Source organism: Onychostoma macrolepis, chromosome 24 (assembly GCF_012432095.1).
Source record: "Onychostoma macrolepis isolate SWU-2019 chromosome 24, ASM1243209v1, whole genome shotgun sequence".
NCBI classification, from domain to species: domain Eukaryota; kingdom Metazoa; phylum Chordata; class Actinopteri; order Cypriniformes; family Cyprinidae; genus Onychostoma; species Onychostoma macrolepis.
The window spans coordinates 12179946-12198496 of NC_081178.1; the positions used below are offsets into that span (position 1 = coordinate 12179946).

Below are 18551 nucleotides of genomic sequence, written 5' to 3' on the forward strand. Positions count from 1 at the left end.
CCATCTGTAGCCGTGCTTTCAAGTCGAACCTAAACTGCCCAAGTCACTGATTTCAATAAAGGAGACTTCAATGGTTCGCAGCTGGGGGGTGATCTCGGTGAACCCGTGAATCAGCGGCGAACCAGCGTCTATGGTTTTTACCCGATTTCGGATCAGTTTCAAGAGACATTTGTGTAATTAAAAGGACGAGAAGTAGTTAATAGTTTCTTACTGGCCTCTATTAGAAGCGGTCCATAAAACGAAGCAATCCCTGCAAATTAATATTTTAAAAACCACATATTACGTAGGCTATATATACACAAACACTTCGTATTTAAATGGCATTTCATTATTTTTATTGCATTTTAACGTATATACTTTCAGTTTCAACATTTGCAATGGGTTTTTAAAAGCCGTTTTTAGGCATGTTTTAGCTCGAGTTTCTGTTGCATGTACACAGTTGTGGTCAGCAGGGGTCACTAGCGTATGGCGTCTCGAGCGCTTCGAAACAGCGAATCATTTTGCGAAGCAATTGGTTCAACTGATTCGAAAAGCTTCGTTTCTCCCATCACTACACAGCCCTGCACAGTTTAGATATAACCCCAATTAAACACACCTGATCCACCTAATCTAATCATTTACGCTTATTTGAAATCTAAATGTTATGCGTGTTGGAACTAAACTCTGCAGGGCTGCAGCTCTCCAGGAACTGCGTTTGACACCCCTGCTCTACTGTGATCACACTATCTGGTAAAAATGATAACCGTGAGATTCATAAGCATTTTCGGCAATATTTATTATGATTAGCTTAGTTTCATTCAGAAGTATTCAATAGGATCATCATGGGCCTTGGATGCCTGTATGCTGTGCAGCTCCAGTTTTTCTCCAGCATGGGGCAGAGTTTTAGAGACACGTACATGAATGCACTCATCCCCACCTACATGCACCTGAAACAGATCATTTACAACAATGCTTTTAAAAACTTTTATAGCTGTTAATGGCTATATCTGAGGCTCTCTTTAACAGACATATTCAGTACATTAACAGGGTACTCCTATAAAGTTAATATATAAAACCACAGGGATTTTATCGTACCTTAATGAAGTAATTTGTCCCCTCAACAGCTTGTGTTTTAAAAGATTTGGCAGTGAAAACGTCAAATGTGCGTCCAGCTTTATCCTCGGCTTGAGACTTTATATTTGGAAAAACGGGAATTGTTAGACTGTGACATCTCTTCACTATTTCTATTTATCTGCAATGTAAAGTTACCAACCTCATCGCATATGTTCTGCACCTCTTCGTTGGCATCTTCCGCCTCAGATATTCCGCCACAGCACGCATCCATTTTAAATACAAAAGACTAACAAAAACACTCAGGAACGTCTTCTCACTCCTGACTGGATCAAGCGTGCCTCACAAGTCCTGGGGCCTCATTTATAGCCGTTGCGTACTCACAAACCCCGCCCTGAAAGAGGCGTACACCACTTCCTACGCTGACGGTAAAATTTGCGCACCTGCACGCAAACTCTGAGTCTTCTTCCTGGAGTGAGAAAATTAATGAAGCAAACAACGATTTTAAACTCTGTTTTCCTGTCGATATACACATTTAGTAGCCTACATTAAATATTCAACTATCATTAATGGAGATAAGCACTGAAATTAAACCAAAATCATATGAATTTAGACTGGATGCGCTTGATCACTTGAACGAGTGTGTCAGACAATTGTATTGAGGCTACACTGCAATAAATATAGGCCTATATGTTTCCACTAAAAATAGCTAAAAGATGTTCACCTTATCAGCAAAAATGCATCATTTAATTTTAATTGCTTAAAACAATTGAAATACTAAATTAAAATAAAAATTCATGTATGGCACAAATGGTATTTATAGTGCCTGAGTCCCAATGTGCATACTATCCATCCTAAATTCTATGTGACGTTACTAATTTTCAATTTTATTTAGGGCAGATTGGGTGGATAGTATGCACACTGGGACGCAGGGCGTATCTCATATTTCCTTAACGTTTTGTACCTTTGGCTTTGAAGGTGTTGAACCGCGAGAGCGATAAGAGAGCAGACGGATCATTCGAATCGCTCTCGCGGGACTTTGATGTCATACACTGATCATTCTGCGCAGCGCCGCTTCAAGTCGAACACACCTATTTCATCCTAAAAGTGTAAGTATGCACAAAAGCTAGATTTTATTTATGCACAAAAGTTTTCAGATTTATAAAACTATGTGTAAGCCAAAACCTGTGCAAAAATCACTTTATAAATCCCAGTCAGGGGAAGATTGTGCTTATGTGCGTCTCCACCCCGACTCCTCCCTGAGATCACCATATATGGAGCTTACAACGCCTAGGTTTACTATGCATAACTTCATCTGCATATCATTTCCATGCATATTCCCATCCAGGTGACACCGTGTTTAACACTATAGGTGTGTTCGACTTGAAGCGGCGCTGCGCAGAATGACCATGACTTCAAAGTATCGCGAGAGCGATTCGAATGATCCGTCTGCTCTCTTATCGCTCTGGCGGTGCTTTGATGTCATGCACTGATCATTCTGCGCAGCGCCGCTTCAAGTCTAACACACCTAATGGTTCAACACCGTCAAAGGTACAAAACATTAAGGAAGTATGAGATACGGACTATTAATGCCATTTGTGCCATACATGAATTTTTTATGGCTAAAAATCATCAAACATCATTGTTATGTGTTAGAATAAATGTATCAAAATATTTATTAAAACAAAACTGTTTAAAATAATTATCAGATAGCCTAAATATTTTAGAATAGATTTAATCTCATTCTTTTACACTGGCCAAATAGTATTTCAATTGTTTTAAACAATTAAAATTAAACGATGCAGTTTTGCTGATAAGGTGAACATCTTTTAGCTATTTTTAGTGGAAACATATAGGCCTATATTTATTGCAGTGTAGCCTCAATACAATTGTCTGACACACTCGTTCAAGTGATCAAGCGCATCCATTACAAATATGTCTAAATTCATATGATTTTGGTTTAATTTCAGTGCTTATCTCCATTAATGAGAGTTGAATATTTAATGTAGGCTACTAAATGTGTATATCGACAGGAAAACAGAGTTTAAAATCGTTGTTTGCTTCATTAATTTTCTCACTCCAGGAAAAAGACTTCGTAAGCATGGCTCAGAGTTTGCGTGCAGGTGCGCAACTTTTACCGTCAGCGTAGGAAGTGGCGTACGCCTCTTTCAGGGCGGGTTTTGTGAGTACGCAACGGCTATAAATGAGGCCCCAGGACTTGTGAGGCACGCTTGATCCAGTCAGTAGTGAGAAGACGTTCCTGAGTGTTTTGTTAGTCTTTGTATTTAAAATGGATGCGTGCTGTGGCGGAATATCTGAGGCGGAAGATGCCAACGAAGAGGTGCAGAAAATATGCGATGAGGTTGGTAACTTTACATTGCAGATAAATAGAAATAGTGAAGAGATGTCACAGTCTAACAGTTCCCGTTTTTCCAAAGATAAAGTCTCATGCCGAGGATAAAGCTGGACGCACATTTGACGTTTTCACTGCCAAATCTTTTAAAACACAGCTTGTTGCGGGGACAAATTACTTCATTAAGGTGCGAGAAAATTAAACTTAACTTATAGGAGTACCCTGTTAATGTACTGAATATGTCTGTTAAAGAAAGCCTCAGATATAGCCATTAACAGCTATAAAAGTTTTTAAAAGCATTGTTGTAAATGATCTGTTTCAGGTGCATGTAGGTGGGGATGAGTGCATTCATGTACGTGTCTATAAAACTCTGCCCCATGCTGGAGAAAAACTGGAGCTGCACAGCATACAGACATCCAAGGCCCATGATGATCCTATTGAATACTTCTGAGTGAAACTAAGCTAATCATAATAAACATTGCCGAAAATGCTTATGAATCTCATGGTTGCCATTTTTACCAGATAGTGTGATCACAGTAGAGCAGGGGTGTCAAACTCAGTTCCTGGAGAGCTGCAGCCCTGCAGAGTTTAGTTCCAACACGCATAACATTTACATTTCAAATAAGCGTAAATGATTAGATTAGGTGGATCAGGTGTGTTTAATTGGGGTTATATCTAAACTGTGCAGGGCTTTGTAGTGATGGGAGAAACGAAGCTTTTCAAAGCTTCGAATCAATTGAACCAATTGCTTCGCAAAATGATTCACTGTTTCGACGCGCTCGAAACACCACACACTAGTGACCGCTTCTGACCAAAACATACATGCAACAAAAACTCAGGCTAAAACATGCATAACTGCTTCTAAAAACCCATTGCAAATGTTGAAACAAAGTATATACACAAAATGCAATAAAAATAATGAAATGCCATTAAATATGAAGTGTATATGTGTGCACGCGCACAAAAAAAAAAAAAACAACTCGCACAATCTCACACAATATGTGGTTTTTAAAATATTTTATATTAATTTGCAGGGCTTGCTTTTTGTTTTCTGGACAACTTCTAAATAGAGGCCAGTAAGAAACTAACAACTACTTCTCATCCTTTTAATTACATGTCTTAAACTGATCCGAGATCAGGTAAAAACCATAGACGCTGGTTGAAATTTCGAAACCGTTATGATGTAATGAAGCCTTGTTTACTGAAATCACGTTACTTTGGCAGTTTGATACGCGCTCCGAACCACCGTTTCAAAACAATTGATTCACAAAAGTTTGGAAGCTTCACGAAGCAGTGATTCTAAAGCGGCCATCACTAGAGTTGTGGTCCTCCAGGAACTGAGTTTGACACCCTTGCAGTAGAGTGACTAGTGGGATCACTACCTGCAATGACACTAATTGTGAATTAGGTAATCCTTTAAATGCATGTTCCCATTAAGTGTTTGGCATAGCTGTAAAATAATAGTTTTCCATCCTGCACACTCAAAACATCACTTAGCTCACATCTAGTTACGCCAGTAGTTTGGTATTCACATTTTGGCCTTTTTACTTAGTGATACTGATGCAGTTGATAGATATTTATACTTAAAGTGACGTGACATTTGGCAAAGTATGGTAACCCATACTCTGAATTAGTGCTCATTTATCCCATCCAAAGTGCGCACACCGCAGTGAACACACACACCCAGAGCAGTGGGCAGCCATTTATGTTGCGGCGCCTGGGGAGCAGTTGGGGGTTCAGTGCCTTGCTCAAGAGCACCTCAGTCATGGTATTGAGGGTGGAGAGAGCGCAGCCCCCCAACTACAATCCCTAGCTGCTGAACCTGAGACTCAAACCTGCAACCTTTCTGACTCTCTAACCATTAGGCCACGACTTCCCCTCACCCTAACTGGCTGTAATGTACATTATTTACATAAAGTACATGGATGGACAGTTTTTGATCATGTCAGCTGGGTTCCATAAGATACACTTAAGCCCAGGGTTTTTCAAACTGGGATCCAGGGATACCCAGGAGCAGCAATGGAATGCTAGATGGAGCATGTAGAAGTTTAGAGAACAGTGGGGGGGGAAAAAATGAAAAATAAGATTAAATAAAAACGTGACTAAAAAACTGCCTAAAAAGAGTAATGTAAGTTTATATAATATTTACATTTCAATAAATAACTTAATATTAAGATTAAAAAAAAAAAACGAATACATCTAACAGTACAGTTCTATAATTTTATGCAGTTGGGTGTTTACTTTAGAAACTATATATGCCATTAAAATTTTACGATAATCCCTCACACAAGGATCATCATTTGGGGGTTTGTGGCATCTAAAAGACTGAAAATCCTAAAAATCATACGTTCACACAATTCATATTGTACAAATTCATACGAAATAGCCAACTCGTGAAATAGTAGTTTTCCCATGAGATCGGGTTGGAAAACCCCTGCTTTAACCTTTGACACAGGTGCACATCAACATCTGAGAACAGACGTCCCTTTCACTTCAAATGAACATTAATCACTATATTGCAAAGCAAATAACAGACAACTTTTCATTAATTGGAAAACATTTCATGGTTTATAAAATCTTTTGTACAGTATTTATACGAAAAGGTTTACAGGACTCAGGCGACAGTAGTGTTTCCTCACTGTAGAAACACAAAGCCACAGAGCATAATGATGGAGGAGGGTTTGTGGGGTCAGTGACAATATCCAGGCGCAGCTCCAGGGGCCTGTACCATGAAGCCGGATTAGCTGGCTAGCCAGGTAAGTTTCAGTTTAGTTTGCACCAATCCTGGGTTTTAGGAATCATGAAAGTGGCTTGGCTTTTAGCTGCGTTAATTGCCATAGTAACTCACACTGCACAGCTAACCTACTCCGGGGCAGGTTATGTTCTGTGTTAGGGATCTCAAAGTGAAATTGGACCAATCAGATGTGAGCAAAGTGTCACATGTCTGACACAAAAAAAAAGTCACTCCCTCAGTTTATCTTCCTACAAATTAAAGGTCACTATAAAGTACCTTATAAAAAATACCTTGTAAATTAAAATTCACATATTATTTATATAATTATAATATGATTTATATTATTATTAATCCATTACAAACAAGCACTTTTAGTTTAACAATTATTATAAAGCATTTATTTTAAATGAATATTAATATATACAGATCATATGTAATATAAGTCGTATAATCAACAGATAACACTTTTAAAATGGTTTCATGTCACCTTACATGTTCAAGTCTCTAACTATATTAAATTCAACTATATTAAATAACTTCACAAGTTTCACTTGTGACTGCACTGATAGAGCAAGACAATTTCCTTTATTTGTCCTCTTTCATGGACAAGTACTTCAGTGGAAATGCATTTAAATTCCTCATATTCTTTAATCTCTTAACTTTTAACAAAAGAGTTTTGAATCTCGCTGGCTTTCTAGTGAGAAGTGAATCACACTTGTTCTGTGTTGTGATTGGCTGTTCACCACTGATGTCACACATTCATGCACAGGCACTCCACAAACTAGGATCAAAGCCTGAGTTGACAAAGAAAGCTGATGATCAGCATCATGGTGCCAATAAAGCCAAACTGGAGTGGTTTGGTTTTGTCAACTCAAAACTAATTCTGTAAATCTGAATTTGTTCATCTGCCATCATGGTACAGGCTCCAGGTATTTTCCTCAGAACAACTGTGTTGACAACAGAAGTATTATTCACTTGATCTTGGGAGGGATGTAGTGAATTCGCCACCTTTCATGGAAAACCTGGAGGAAAATGTGATCATTAACAAACACTTCTAAATGCAAACCACTCGTATTCAATAGGATCAATAGGAGACACTCAATAACTCACCTTCAGACTCTGGTCATTAACCACTTCTTCAACATTTAGCTCAGACTGCATGAGTTTTAACTGTAGGGAAATGACAGAGAATTCAAACAAGATTTCAACCAATTGCAGCATAAGTACATATGAATAAAGACATTACCTTAGTTTGCTCTTTCCTGAGTTGCTTGATTATTGACAAGTTGTCGCTGTCTTTTGCCCTCTCTTCACGTAACTGCCCGACGACAGCAGAGGTCTCTGTAATGCATGACTTTATTGTCTTATCTCTGGAAAGATGAGCTTCCATGAGCTGAAAGGCATAGGCAGTACAGAAAAAGAGCTTGTAATTAATTAATACCTTACAGAGTATGACAGTACACTTAAATCAATCATACATCAAGAACAAAATTAGATTATTAAAGAGGACTTTGCACTGTGATACATACAGATTCATAAAGTTCTTTGCAGGTCTGTGTGGCATCCACTTTGCCTGAAAACTTTTGTGAATCAATTGTTTCGAAACAGTGGTTCAGAGCGCATATCAAAAGGTGTGTTCGACTTCATGCAGCACTGCGCGCAGACCGATCGGCGGCTGACTTGAAGCAGTGCATGCCGGTTAGAAATTTAGTCCGACTTGAACCGGCGCCGATGCCACATCACTGTCATGTAGGGTGACCACCCGTCCCGCTTTTTGCGGGACAGTCCCGAAATTGGGAGCTTTGTCACGTGTCCCACAAGACCTTTCAATTATGCTTTCTGTATTTATTTTTTTTCTTTCATCCCAGAAATTGAAATACCAAAATAAGAAATACATTAAACACTGTGACTGGCATTTAAAAATCCACTATTGCAGCTTTCAGACACGACTTTCTTCTCATTTCAATAGTTCGTTTGAGACGGTTTCTAAGTGTCCAGAGGCAGGGCATTATTGTAATGCAAGAGTCCAACAAATGTATCCGCTCTCAGAATTCTCTTCACTCTCACACAAAACAGATGCGCGCGCTCTCTCGATCAGACATTAGGCCTACGTGTGCACGCTCAAACTTTACTCTCTCCTGGATTTTATGTTGCCAGAAGTGCAACCTGGGGTGTGGGCAATGGGCATCCACCGGCAGAAACATAAATCGGCGCACAAGACAACGGATGTAATGTAAATCAGTATTTAAATGGCATAACAGTAGTAGCCTAAATGTATCCGTCTCACACGTGTCCCGCAACAGATCTATTGCCAGGTGGTCACCCTACTGTCATGTGTGGCATCAAAGTATCGCCATAGCTCTCGAGAGCAGCCGACTGACTCAGTTGGCGCAGCTTTTTCAGAGGGACTACAGGAGTGCTGATGATGACACAGCTGTTTCACGATTGGCCAGATTCACCGCATGACAATGATCACGTGTGTTTCGGGTTTATTCTAATCTTTTCAATTCCAATAACTCACAAATCTTTTTTTTTTTTAACAGTAAAAGCTTTTTTACTGTAGTCGCAATGTTATATTGAGTTCAAAAACACTGATAAAAGCATGTAACCCCACTTTATTAGTAGCCTGTATGATTATGTTGAACTTTATTGAACAGAGGGCGCTGTATTAACCAGTATATAAAAGTGTTTCTGTTTCTTACGAAAACATTTCTGGAATGTCTGTGTATTTGACAAATAGGCTACTGCATTTTATTCAGTTCATCTGTGACAGAGTATACAGACACAGAGTGAGCGTCTCTAACGGGAGCAGAAAGTGTCCGGCTTGATGTGTGTTTTCAGCTCAGTCCCGACTGAAAGCGGCTACTCTCGTTGATGGCCATCTGTAGCCGTGCTTTCAAGTCGAACCTAAACTGCCCAAGTCACTGATTTCAATAAAGGAGACTTCAATGGTTCGCAGCTGGGGGGTGATCTCGGTGAACCCGTGAATCAGCGGCGAACCAGCGTCTATGGTTTTACCTGATTTCGGATCAGTTTCAGACATTTTTAATGAGACCTTTGTGTAATTAAAAGGATTATAATTATATATGTACATATATACACACACACACTTCATATTTAATGGATTCTTATTTTTACAATACTGAATTTTTTTTTATTGCATTTTATGTATATACACTTTGTTTCAACATTTGCAATGGGTTTTTAGAAGCCGTTTTTATGCATGTTTTAGCCCGAGTTTTTGCTGTATGTACACAATTGTGGTCACTAGCGTATGATGTTTCGAGCGCTTCGAAACAGTGAATAATTTTTCGAAGCAACTGGTTCAATTGAGTCGAAGCTTCGAAAAGCTTAGTTTCTCCCATCACTACACAGCCCTGCACAGTTTCGATATAACCCTAATTAAACACACCTGATCCACCTAATCTAATCATTTACGCTTATTTGAAATCTAAATGTTATGCGTGTTGGAACTAAACTCTGCAGGGCTGCAGCTCTCCAGGAACTGAGTTTGACACCCCTGCTCTACTGTGATCACACTATCTGGTAAAAATGATAACCGTGAGATTCATAAGCATTTTCGGCAATATTTATTATGATTAGCTTAGTTTCATTCAGAAGTATTCAATAGGATCATCATGGGCCTTGGATGCCTGTATGCTGTGCAGCTCCAGTTTTTCTCCAGCATGGGGCAGAGTTTTAGAGACACGTACATGAATGCACTCATCCCCACCTACATGCACCTGAAACAGATCATTTACAACAATGCTTTTAAAAACTTTTATAGCTGTTAATGGCTATATCTGAGGCTCTCTTTAACAGACATATTCAGTACATTTACAGGGTACTCCTATAAAGTTAATATATAAAAACCACAGGGATTTTCTCGTACCTTAATGAAGTAATTTGTCCCCTCAACAGCTTGTGTTTTAAAAGATTTGGCAGTGAAAACGTCAAATGTGCGTCCAGCTTTATCCTCGGCTTGAGACTTTATCTTTGGAAAAACGGGAATTGTTAGACTGTGTGACGCATCTCTTCACTATTTCTATTTATCTGCAATGTAAAGTTACCAACCTCATCGCATATGTTCTGCACCTCTTCGTTGGCATCTTCCGCCTCAGATATTCCGCCACAGCACACCTTCATTTTAAATACAAAGGACTAACAAAAACACTCAGGAACGTCTTCTCACTACTGACTGGATCAAGCGTGCCTCATTTATAGCCGTTGCGTACTCACAATACCCGCCCTGAAAGAGGCGTACGCCACTTCCTACGAAAAAGGTGGAATTTATAAAAACAAACTTGACGGTAAAATTTGCGCACCTGCACGCAAACTCTGAGCCATGTGCACGAAGTCTTTTTCCTGGAGTGAGAAAATTAATGAAGCAAACAACGATTTTAAACTCTGTTTTCATGTCCATATACACATTTAGTAGCCTACATTAAATATTCAACTCTCATTAATGGAGATAAGTACTGAAATTACATAGTCATTACACAAAAATTAAACCAAAATCATATGAATTTAGACATATTTGTAATGGATGCCCTTGATGACTTGAACGAGTGAGTGAGACAATTCTGTTTAGGCTACACTGCAATAAATATTTTATGTTTTAAAATAGCTAAAAGATATTCACCTTATCAGTAAAACTGCATCATTTAATTTTAATTGTTTAAAACAATTGAAATACTATTTGGCCAGTGTAAAAGAATGAGATCAACTCTATTCTAAAATATTTAGAATATAAAATATATATTTTAAACAGTTTTGTTTTTATAAATATTTTGATACATTTATTCTAACACATAACAATGATGTTTGATGATTTTTAGCAATAAAAATTAATGTATGGTACAAATAGCATTTATAGTCCGTATCTCATATTTCCTTAATGTTTTGTACCTTTGACGGTGTTGAACCATCAGTGCATGATATCAAAGTACCGCGAGAGCGATAAGAGAGCAGACGGATCATTCGAATCGCTCTCGCGGGACTTTGATGTCATACACTGATCATTCTGCGCCATGGGCGTCGCTAGGCCATTTTTAGGGGGGGCTTTAGCACCCCTAAATTTCTGCTCAGCCCCCCTAAAAATCTTGCGATTCTTTCCCTTTAAATTTCAAATGAAAACGGCAGCAGACTTCGGCTCCTCCGCATCTTTCTGCGCGTTCTTCAGTCCACAGACTGCGGTGGCGCAGAGGAGAGGACAAGGTGTGTGTTTATCGATAGATTGTTATAATATCTACATCTATGCAGTTCTTTGTCATAAATACAGTTTACAAAAAGTCATGGGAGAGCAATCGGTTTCCAATCTACTATAAAGTTTTCGCTGCATTCACCACTCATCACACCACAGCTGTTTCCTTCAGCGAAAGCCCTTAACACATATGAACGCAGACTTTATAAAACGATCACGTTATTGCTATTTTCATTTGGAAATTTAGCTTTCAATATAGAACATAATATTACAGTGCATGTGGCATTAACTACCATACAGTTATGCATAGAAATGATTAAAGACAGTGACCGACAGCCCTCAGTCAGTGCACTCATTTTAATTGCTTGTTAATTTTTTGTACAAATTTTCAATCAATTTTTTTGTAAATATTTATTCATTTTTTTGTTATTATTCCCTCATTGGGGGCTGAGCCCCCCTAAAATGAAAATCCTAGAATCGTCCCTGTTCTGCGCAGCGCAGCTTCAAGTCGAACTCACCTAAAGTGTGTCCCAAAGTTAAGTGCACACACTTTGAAGTCCACGGAATTGGAAGGCCACGCCTCCGAAGTGCATGAGACGCTCCGCTTTCGCAAGATTTCCTAATTGCACCACCAGGTGTTCCCGATTGCTGCTCCAGTCGCATAGCAATGTGTGAGAGGAGAGCTGCCATCCTGGCAGGATAGATGGAGCCAGAATTGCTGATTTTTGTTTTGATGCTTTATGTCATAATCGAGGAGACCGTGATTCGCCAAGACCGAGGCCAGGTAAGTTACACTGGTTTGCTGAGTCCTTAATTGCCGGATTACAACTTTAAATGCAGGTATTGGCTTGGAGCTTACTTAAATAATGTAATGATACATACGAAAAACACAAAACCTAACCCTAACACACACACACACACACACACACACACACACACACACACAGACAGCAGTTCAAATGCTGACTGATATCTTACAAAGGTGCGATTTTATATAGTTTATTGTCTTGACCATGGTGATCATATGTAGACAAGTTTGCAACCTGGACGTTTTAGGCAAGCATAAAAATAAAACTGTAAAAAAAATAAAATGAAAATAGGGCATTGTTCAGCTCAATGTTCAGTGGCAGCTGTCACAGCTGAACAGTGCTCTTTGACTGGTCCGTGTCCTTCAGATGCAGCCTCTGATATAGTTAGCAACAATTTGTTAATATTCTGACAATAGATGTTGTTACTTTCATTTTCAAAATAATCAGTGGTGGACTGTAAGGAAGTACATTTATTAAGTATTCTCGTACAATTGTGAAATACTAAGTTTTCTTCTCTTTTTTTTTTTTTTCACAGGACAGCAACACTACAGAAATATGGTCTTTTACAACATGATGCATTGTTGTAGATTAAACTACCCAACAGTACACTCTTAAACATAAAGGTGCTTCACGATGCCATAGAAGAACCTTTTTGTTTAAATGGTTCCATAAAGAACCTTTAACATCTGAAGAACCTTTCTGTTTCACAAAAGGTTCTTTGTGGCGAATAAGGTTCTTCAGATTATAAAAAGGTAAGAAAGAGATGGTTCTTTAAAGAACCTTTGACTGAATGGTTCTTTGTGGAACCAAAAATGGTTCTTCTATGGCAGGGGTTCTCAACCTTTTGCAAGCTGGGCCCCCCAAAGCTGGTTCATTGCAGTTGACCACCCACCACCCACACCACCTTGCATAGATAGATAGATAGATAGCCCTAGGCTATTATTTTTAGGCCCACAGTATTATTATTATTATTATTATTATTATTATTATTATCATCAGTAGCGGTAGGTATGCCTATTATCATTACTAGACTATTGTTATAATTGGCAGTAGCACCAGACTTCTAATGTGAGCTTGCAGACATTATTATTATTATTATTATGAGTAGTAGTAGGCCTATCATCATTACTAGGCTATTGCTATATAATTATATGAGGTTACATGCTTTATTGTTGTTGTTGTTGTTGTTATTATTATTATCATCATCAGTATAGGCCTATTATCATTACTAGGCTATTGCTATAATTGGGAATTGGCACCAGACCTCTGATATTAATTTATGCTTTATTATTGTTATTATTACTAGGCCTAATACTAGGCATCATCTGCATTTTTTACAGAAGCTTGCAGGTGTAAATGTGAGACCTGAGCCTGCTTTGCCTTGCAAAGATCCTCAATTCTTGGCTCAATGTTTGATAAACATAGCCTCAAATCATCCTCGATTTGTGCACGATTGCGGTATTTCGTTTTGAGTGCAGTCATTTTTGAGAATCCTGCCTCACACAAATATGTGGACGCGAAAGGAAGGAGAATCTTCAAGGCGACGTCACAGAGTTCAGGATATTCCTGCATCAATGCTGCCCAGAATGACGAAAGAGGGCAGGAGCTAAAGAGTTCCTTCAGTCTACTGTCACTCTTCAGCTCAATAAGCTGTTCCTGCATATCAATTGATAGCTCGTTTGCTGTGCACACAAACGGATCTCCAACCCACGCAAAAGAGCGATAATCCTCTTTAAAGTACGTCGCAAACTGTTTTCTCATTGCTGACAGGTGCTCAGACGCTGATTGAAATAGGGAGGAGAAATCGTGTGACGTGCCTGCATCAGTGATAAAGTCTGCAAGGCTGGGGAACATGTCGCAGTTCCCTCGACTGATGCGGCCATGCCAGAGGTCTAGTTTTTGTGTGCGTGCACTTTGTCTGCAAGGAGCAAAATATGAGTTTCGCGGCCTTGCAAAGACAGGTTGAGGCCGTTCAAGCGGTCAAATATATCGACCAAATAGGACAGAGACGCAAGCCACATAGTGTCATCCAGATGCTTCGCCAGATCTGATTTGATTTCTGTCAAAAACCACTTCACCTCCTCTCGCAGCTCATACAACCGCTGTAACACCCGCCCCCTGGAGAGCCAGCGAACTTCGGTGTGCAGAAGCAGCTGTTCGTGCCCTGACCCCATCTCCTGGCAGAGGACCCCAAACAAGCGAAATTTGTTTACATGATGTTTACATGTCAAGAGCAAAAGCTCTTACTCCCGTTTACATGCAATTTCCATTATTCTTATTATTCGCTAAGAATTGTGGTTAATTTTTTCACTGCCATTATTCACATACCCCACTGGACAGCACAAATGATGGACTCAGAAAGAGCAGTGTTACTGGTCGCTGTTTTAATCTATTTACGTCTAATGCATAATGATTTTGTATCGCTGTATTCCACGCTTTTTCGGCGCCATGATAGAAATATGATGGAATTTGTTTGCCTATACGCTGCCGTCGCGTTCTGTTCGTCCTTTCTGGATGAGGGTAGGAACAGAGCAACCTGATCTCACAGAATTCCGTGTAATGTTCACGGACTTAATTAACCCCGAATCTGTGGAGGCATCACGGAATCGCCGAAAATTCCATGATGGGCTCACAGAAGGCATCAGCCGTGGTCCATGCACGGATTCACTGGTTTCCGTGCGTGGAGCACGGCTGATGCCTGTCACTGACTTACATTGGTATCAGTGAGCCCATCACGGAATTTTTTCTGTGAGCCCATCACGGAATTTTCGGCGATTCCGTGATGCCACCACAGATTCGGAGGTTAATTAAGTCGGTGAACATTACATGGAATTCTGTGAGATCATGTTGCACAGAGACTGCTGGCAGCTTGTTGTGTTTTCCTCAGAATGCGATGCTTTCTTCCCCTCCATCGTTTCTAATCTCCATATTATTACAGGTGTGTCACGTTATTCATATATGTCACAAGCGCATGCGCACTTTGGTCAGAGCGGCAATACTGCGATTAAGGTGTTTACATGCCTGTATATTCCGATTAAAATCGGCGTACGCCACCTATGTTAATACGATTATGCTTGCTGCGATTATGAGTTTAATCGCATTATTTAGATCGAAGTATTGCGTTTACATGAGGTAAAGCATAATCGCAATATCGCCAAAATCTCATTATAATCGCATTAAGAGGGTCCATGTAAACGCACTTATTGTTTTATTTATTTTATAAAAAGTTTTTTTTTTTTATATTGTGAGTGCACACAAATAAAAGTAGACCCTTTACAATTCCGAATGATGTATTACCCTTACCTTTATGAGCAAAAATTACGGCGTAAGTTGTTTTCGTTGAAAAAAATGCAATTGATTGCGCTGGCGCCTCCATGCGCTTTAGCTTCGACTCTCTGCACAAACTACTGGATACAGCGCACATTTATCTAGGTTTAATGTTTAAACATTGTTATATGCTTGAACTGTTTTAGTATATCTATAGATTGTATTTTAGACAAGTCGTGATGAGAAGGCTAAATTGATCAAACATATGATCAGCCTGCCGGTCTGCCGCTGGCTGCTTGGTCGTTACTTTAAGAAAGAATAAACTTATCTAACGAACAAAAAAAATGCTCCAAACGTTTTTCTAAATTAACTTAATAAAAAAACTACCGTAAACGAAATTTCGAAAATTCGCCATTACATACAAAACTTAACTATTTTAATAGCTGAAACAGTATAACGCGATCGCGATTTCGACCGAGGGGGATTCTACCGAACGTGATCTGTACATAGGAGACAACAACCCACTTTCCAGTAGGAGAAGAAATGCCAGTGTTGCCTCCTGCTCACGGGCACTGTAACTACCACGCCGCTAGTTTCAGTTTTGCTTTAAATATTTGGGCGTTTATAATAAATGTTTATAGTGAATGCCACTGTAATTTTTGTTTGTTTTTTACTTATTTTCATTCCGTTTTCTGTTATTAACACTGCTAAATTTACAGGGGTTTTTTTGGAATGAAGGGAATATAAATACATGTTTCTAATGTTTGTAAACGTTTAGTTTATTTTACATTATTTATGAATGAAATGATAAAATGTGTCTTATACATCAATCGACTTGTACCACAATGCAACTTATCTGTGTGTCATAAAGTGCTCATAAAAAAGCAGAGATGGTACAAGAATAGAACTGCCATATATACATACAGTACAGTAGTGAGTGTCAATTTAATAAAACAAAAACAAAAAAATCAAAGCTTCATTTGTCAAACATATAATGCGGACCCTCACTTGGTGCGGAAAACTTGATGTGGCCCACGAGTCAAAAAGTTTGCCCAACCCTGAGCTAGTGCTTCGCGATGGACCATGCAATGTGTCCATTTCACAAGTGGAGCTACTTGCTGTATGCGAGCAGCTAGGCCCCGCTCACGCCCCGTCATTGCCTGCGCACCATCCGTGCATAGGCCAACGCATCGGTCCCAAGCCAAACCATTTTCACGGATTTTTCGCATCCGTAGCAAATATTTTGAGGGGTGTTTTTGACAATTGAGAGCCACCAAATGACGAATATGAAAAAACGAATATGTCAGTTTCGGACTCAGTCAGGGTGCAAGGACCTTAAACTTTTGAGGCTTGCTCAGCTTCTCGAGGTGAAATCAAACAAATGAGCGCCGTTTTCTAAAGTCTATGAGCGCAGCACACACAAATAAACTAAATTGACATACTGCAGTTAAATTTCAAAATGTGGTGTTTTTATATTTATAACATTTGAATACAGTTCAGCAACATACATCACACGACCTGACGACCAAGAGAGCTGACAATTGACCATCACTTAATTTACCATCACCTCACGATTGAAAATGTGACACTGATTTCATATGACAGTTCAACAAAAAAAAAGTTAATAATATTAAGTCACTTACATTTTAGACGAAATAATGACTGTTTTGGTCTATTTTAGCAGCGAAAATAGATCCGATGAATCCAAACAAAGATCACAGCATAGCGCATCTCACAGCAACACTCAATCGTGTTTTGAATGATTCAGTGTCTCATTCTTGATGAATCGGCCGTTTGAACGAATCGTTTGAATGAACGACTCAATGACTCGCTTAATAAAACCGCTTATCACCTGCATTTGCGCTCACTATCGACAAACCAATCAAATTTGTTCAAAACTCTTTTAAAAAAAAAAAAATCAGTCCAAACACATTCACGGCGCCCCACCGGTTGAGAACCACTGTTCTATGGCATCTCTTGAAGAACCTTTTGAAGCACCTTTATTTTTAAGAGTGTAGGCAACTTTAAATTCAACAATCTTGAACATATTCAGAAGTAAAATGCAGTAGTGCAGCAGTAATATTCGTGCAAAACTATCCTGACTAATTATTTTTCAGAACAATACTGTAAATACCTTCACTTTTACTCTCAATACCTTATATAGAGTATGTAAGATAATACTTTTAATTAGAGGATAGATATTGCCCAGAAAAACGGCGCGTTTGGAATAAATTGAAGGATTTTAAATTGTATTGCATTAAGATAAAGTAACGTGAGGAGCGTCGCCCACAGTAACGAAGTAAAAGTACCGTTTTTCACTAAAATGTACTTGAGTAAGAGTAAAAGTACCCATTTTAAAAATACTTTGAAAGTATTAGTTACCCAAAAATTACTTAAGTAAATGTAACGAAGTAAATGTAACTCGTTACTACCCACCTCTGATTGTAAGTAATGCAATCATTATGTTGTTCATATGCTTTTCAACCCTTATCATTCGTACCTTGGCCTTCAATGCTATTTTAATTTAAAAATCATACGTTTTCATAAAATTAAAATCGTATGAATTCATACGAAATCGCAAACTCGTAAAAAAGTTATCTCCCACAGAAGAAGCCAGCCTATATTCAGCTGTGTGTTTACAATGAAGAATCCATATGGCACACGGCGGGACTGCAGTACACTGGATCATAAACAGTCATGTCATAACAATATACATAAATGTCTCATTAACTGCAGTGTCTTATTATTACAAATCACATTTCATACCACTTCATTTTTGATTATCATCTCGCTGAGTGAACTCCTGCAGGTAGCGGAGAGGATATAAATGTGCATGAGGACAATTTTACTCAAATTTCAAATTTACTTAAAGTATATCTTCAAAGCAAGGGCAACATTTTGCATGTCAAGTTTCATTGATTGAACTTGTGCTTTACCATATGAAATCAAAGAAGTAAAAAACAATCAATAATAATGTATAAAATAAATGACAAGTGCTGTTAAAAATGTTTTAAAATACGTTTATAATTCAGTTGATTCAGTAGTGACAGAAACACCAGTGGGTCAGTGGGTCACCTGGGTGGCGATCGAAATGTTTCGGTTTCACTTGTCAGGGGCATCATTTATAAAACTCTC

The 18551-nt window shown here is 38.8% G+C and overlaps 4 protein-coding genes across 5 annotated transcripts; 1 reads left to right on the plus strand and 3 right to left on the minus strand.

The window, feature by feature from the left end:
- Positions 1–730: 730 nt before the first annotated feature.
- Positions 731–1411, minus strand: LOC131533256 (cystatin-B-like). Its single transcript, XM_058765466.1, has 3 exons — positions 1253–1411; positions 1075–1170; positions 731–926 (listed from the first exon to the last, which is right to left on the minus strand). Exons 1-3 carry the CDS (start codon positions 1322–1324, stop codon positions 798–800), a joined length of 297 nt encoding a protein of 98 aa, XP_058621449.1. The 5' UTR covers positions 1325–1411; the 3' UTR covers positions 731–797.
- Positions 1412–3299: 1888 nt separating this feature from the next.
- On the plus strand, positions 3300–3895 carry LOC131533255 (cystatin-B-like). Its single transcript, XM_058765465.1, has 3 exons — positions 3300–3412; positions 3489–3590; positions 3726–3895. The coding sequence occupies exons 1-3, from the start codon at positions 3341–3343 to the stop codon at positions 3852–3854; spliced, it is 303 nt and encodes a 100-aa protein (XP_058621448.1). The 5' UTR covers positions 3300–3340; the 3' UTR covers positions 3855–3895.
- Positions 3896–6827: 2932 nt separating this feature from the next.
- On the minus strand, positions 6828–8074 carry LOC131533455 (protein MIX23-like). The gene is made up of 4 exons (XM_058765790.1): positions 7667–8074; positions 7384–7530; positions 7248–7307; positions 6828–7159 (listed from the first exon to the last, which is right to left on the minus strand). Exons 2-4 carry the CDS (start codon positions 7525–7527, stop codon positions 7109–7111), a joined length of 255 nt encoding a protein of 84 aa, XP_058621773.1. The 5' UTR covers positions 7528–7530; positions 7667–8074; the 3' UTR covers positions 6828–7108.
- Positions 8075–9689: 1615 nt separating this feature from the next.
- LOC131533361 (cystatin-B-like) lies at positions 9690–10401 on the minus strand. 2 transcript variants are annotated; one of them, XM_058765663.1, is made up of 3 exons: positions 10212–10401; positions 10030–10125; positions 9690–9880 (listed from the first exon to the last, which is right to left on the minus strand). In XM_058765663.1, exons 1-3 carry the CDS (start codon positions 10281–10283, stop codon positions 9752–9754), a joined length of 297 nt encoding a protein of 98 aa, XP_058621646.1. In that variant the 5' UTR covers positions 10284–10401; the 3' UTR covers positions 9690–9751. The 2 variants fall into 2 exon arrangements, with proteins under 2 accessions (XP_058621646.1, XP_058621645.1); XM_058765662.1 differs by having other exon boundaries at positions 9691–9880; positions 10030–10131; positions 10212–10389.
- Between the last annotated feature and the right edge of the window lie 8150 nt (positions 10402–18551).

What these genes read in the sequence shown, in the direction of transcription:
- LOC131533361 (XM_058765662.1), bottom strand. Translation starts at nt 10,283, where the DNA reads ATGAAGGTGTGCTGTGGCGGAATATCTGAGGCGGAAGATGCCAACGAA. An exon ending in TGCAGAACATATGCGATGAG is followed by an intron (nt 10,132 to 10,211) that starts GTTGGTAACTTT and finishes GTTTTTCCAAAG; the next exon opens with ATAAAGTCTCAAGCCGAGGA. An exon ending in GGACAAATTACTTCATTAAG is followed by an intron (nt 9,881 to 10,029) that starts GTACGAGAAAAT and finishes GATCTGTTTCAG; the next exon opens with GTGCATGTAGGTGGGGATGA.
- LOC131533256 (XM_058765466.1), bottom strand. Translation starts at nt 1,324, where the DNA reads ATGGATGCGTGCTGTGGCGGAATATCTGAGGCGGAAGATGCCAACGAA. An exon ending in TGCAGAACATATGCGATGAG is followed by an intron (nt 1,171 to 1,252) that starts GTTGGTAACTTT and finishes CCAAATATAAAG; the next exon opens with TCTCAAGCCGAGGATAAAGC. An exon ending in GGACAAATTACTTCATTAAG is followed by an intron (nt 927 to 1,074) that starts GTACGATAAAAT and finishes GATCTGTTTCAG; the next exon opens with GTGCATGTAGGTGGGGATGA.
- LOC131533455 (XM_058765790.1), bottom strand. Translation starts at nt 7,527, where the DNA reads ATGGAAGCTCATCTTTCCAGAGATAAGACAATAAAGTCATGCATTACA. An exon ending in TCAGGAAAGAGCAAACTAAG is followed by an intron (nt 7,308 to 7,383) that starts GTAATGTCTTTA and finishes ATTTCCCTACAG; the next exon opens with TTAAAACTCATGCAGTCTGA. An exon ending in TTAATGACCAGAGTCTGAAG is followed by an intron (nt 7,160 to 7,247) that starts GTGAGTTATTGA and finishes ATTTTCCTCCAG; the next exon opens with GTTTTCCATGAAAGGTGGCG.
- LOC131533255 (XM_058765465.1), top strand. Translation starts at nt 3,341, where the DNA reads ATGGATGCGTGCTGTGGCGGAATATCTGAGGCGGAAGATGCCAACGAA. An exon ending in TGCAGAAAATATGCGATGAG is followed by an intron (nt 3,413 to 3,488) that starts GTTGGTAACTTT and finishes GTTTTTCCAAAG; the next exon opens with ATAAAGTCTCATGCCGAGGA. An exon ending in GGACAAATTACTTCATTAAG is followed by an intron (nt 3,591 to 3,725) that starts GTGCGAGAAAAT and finishes GATCTGTTTCAG; the next exon opens with GTGCATGTAGGTGGGGATGA.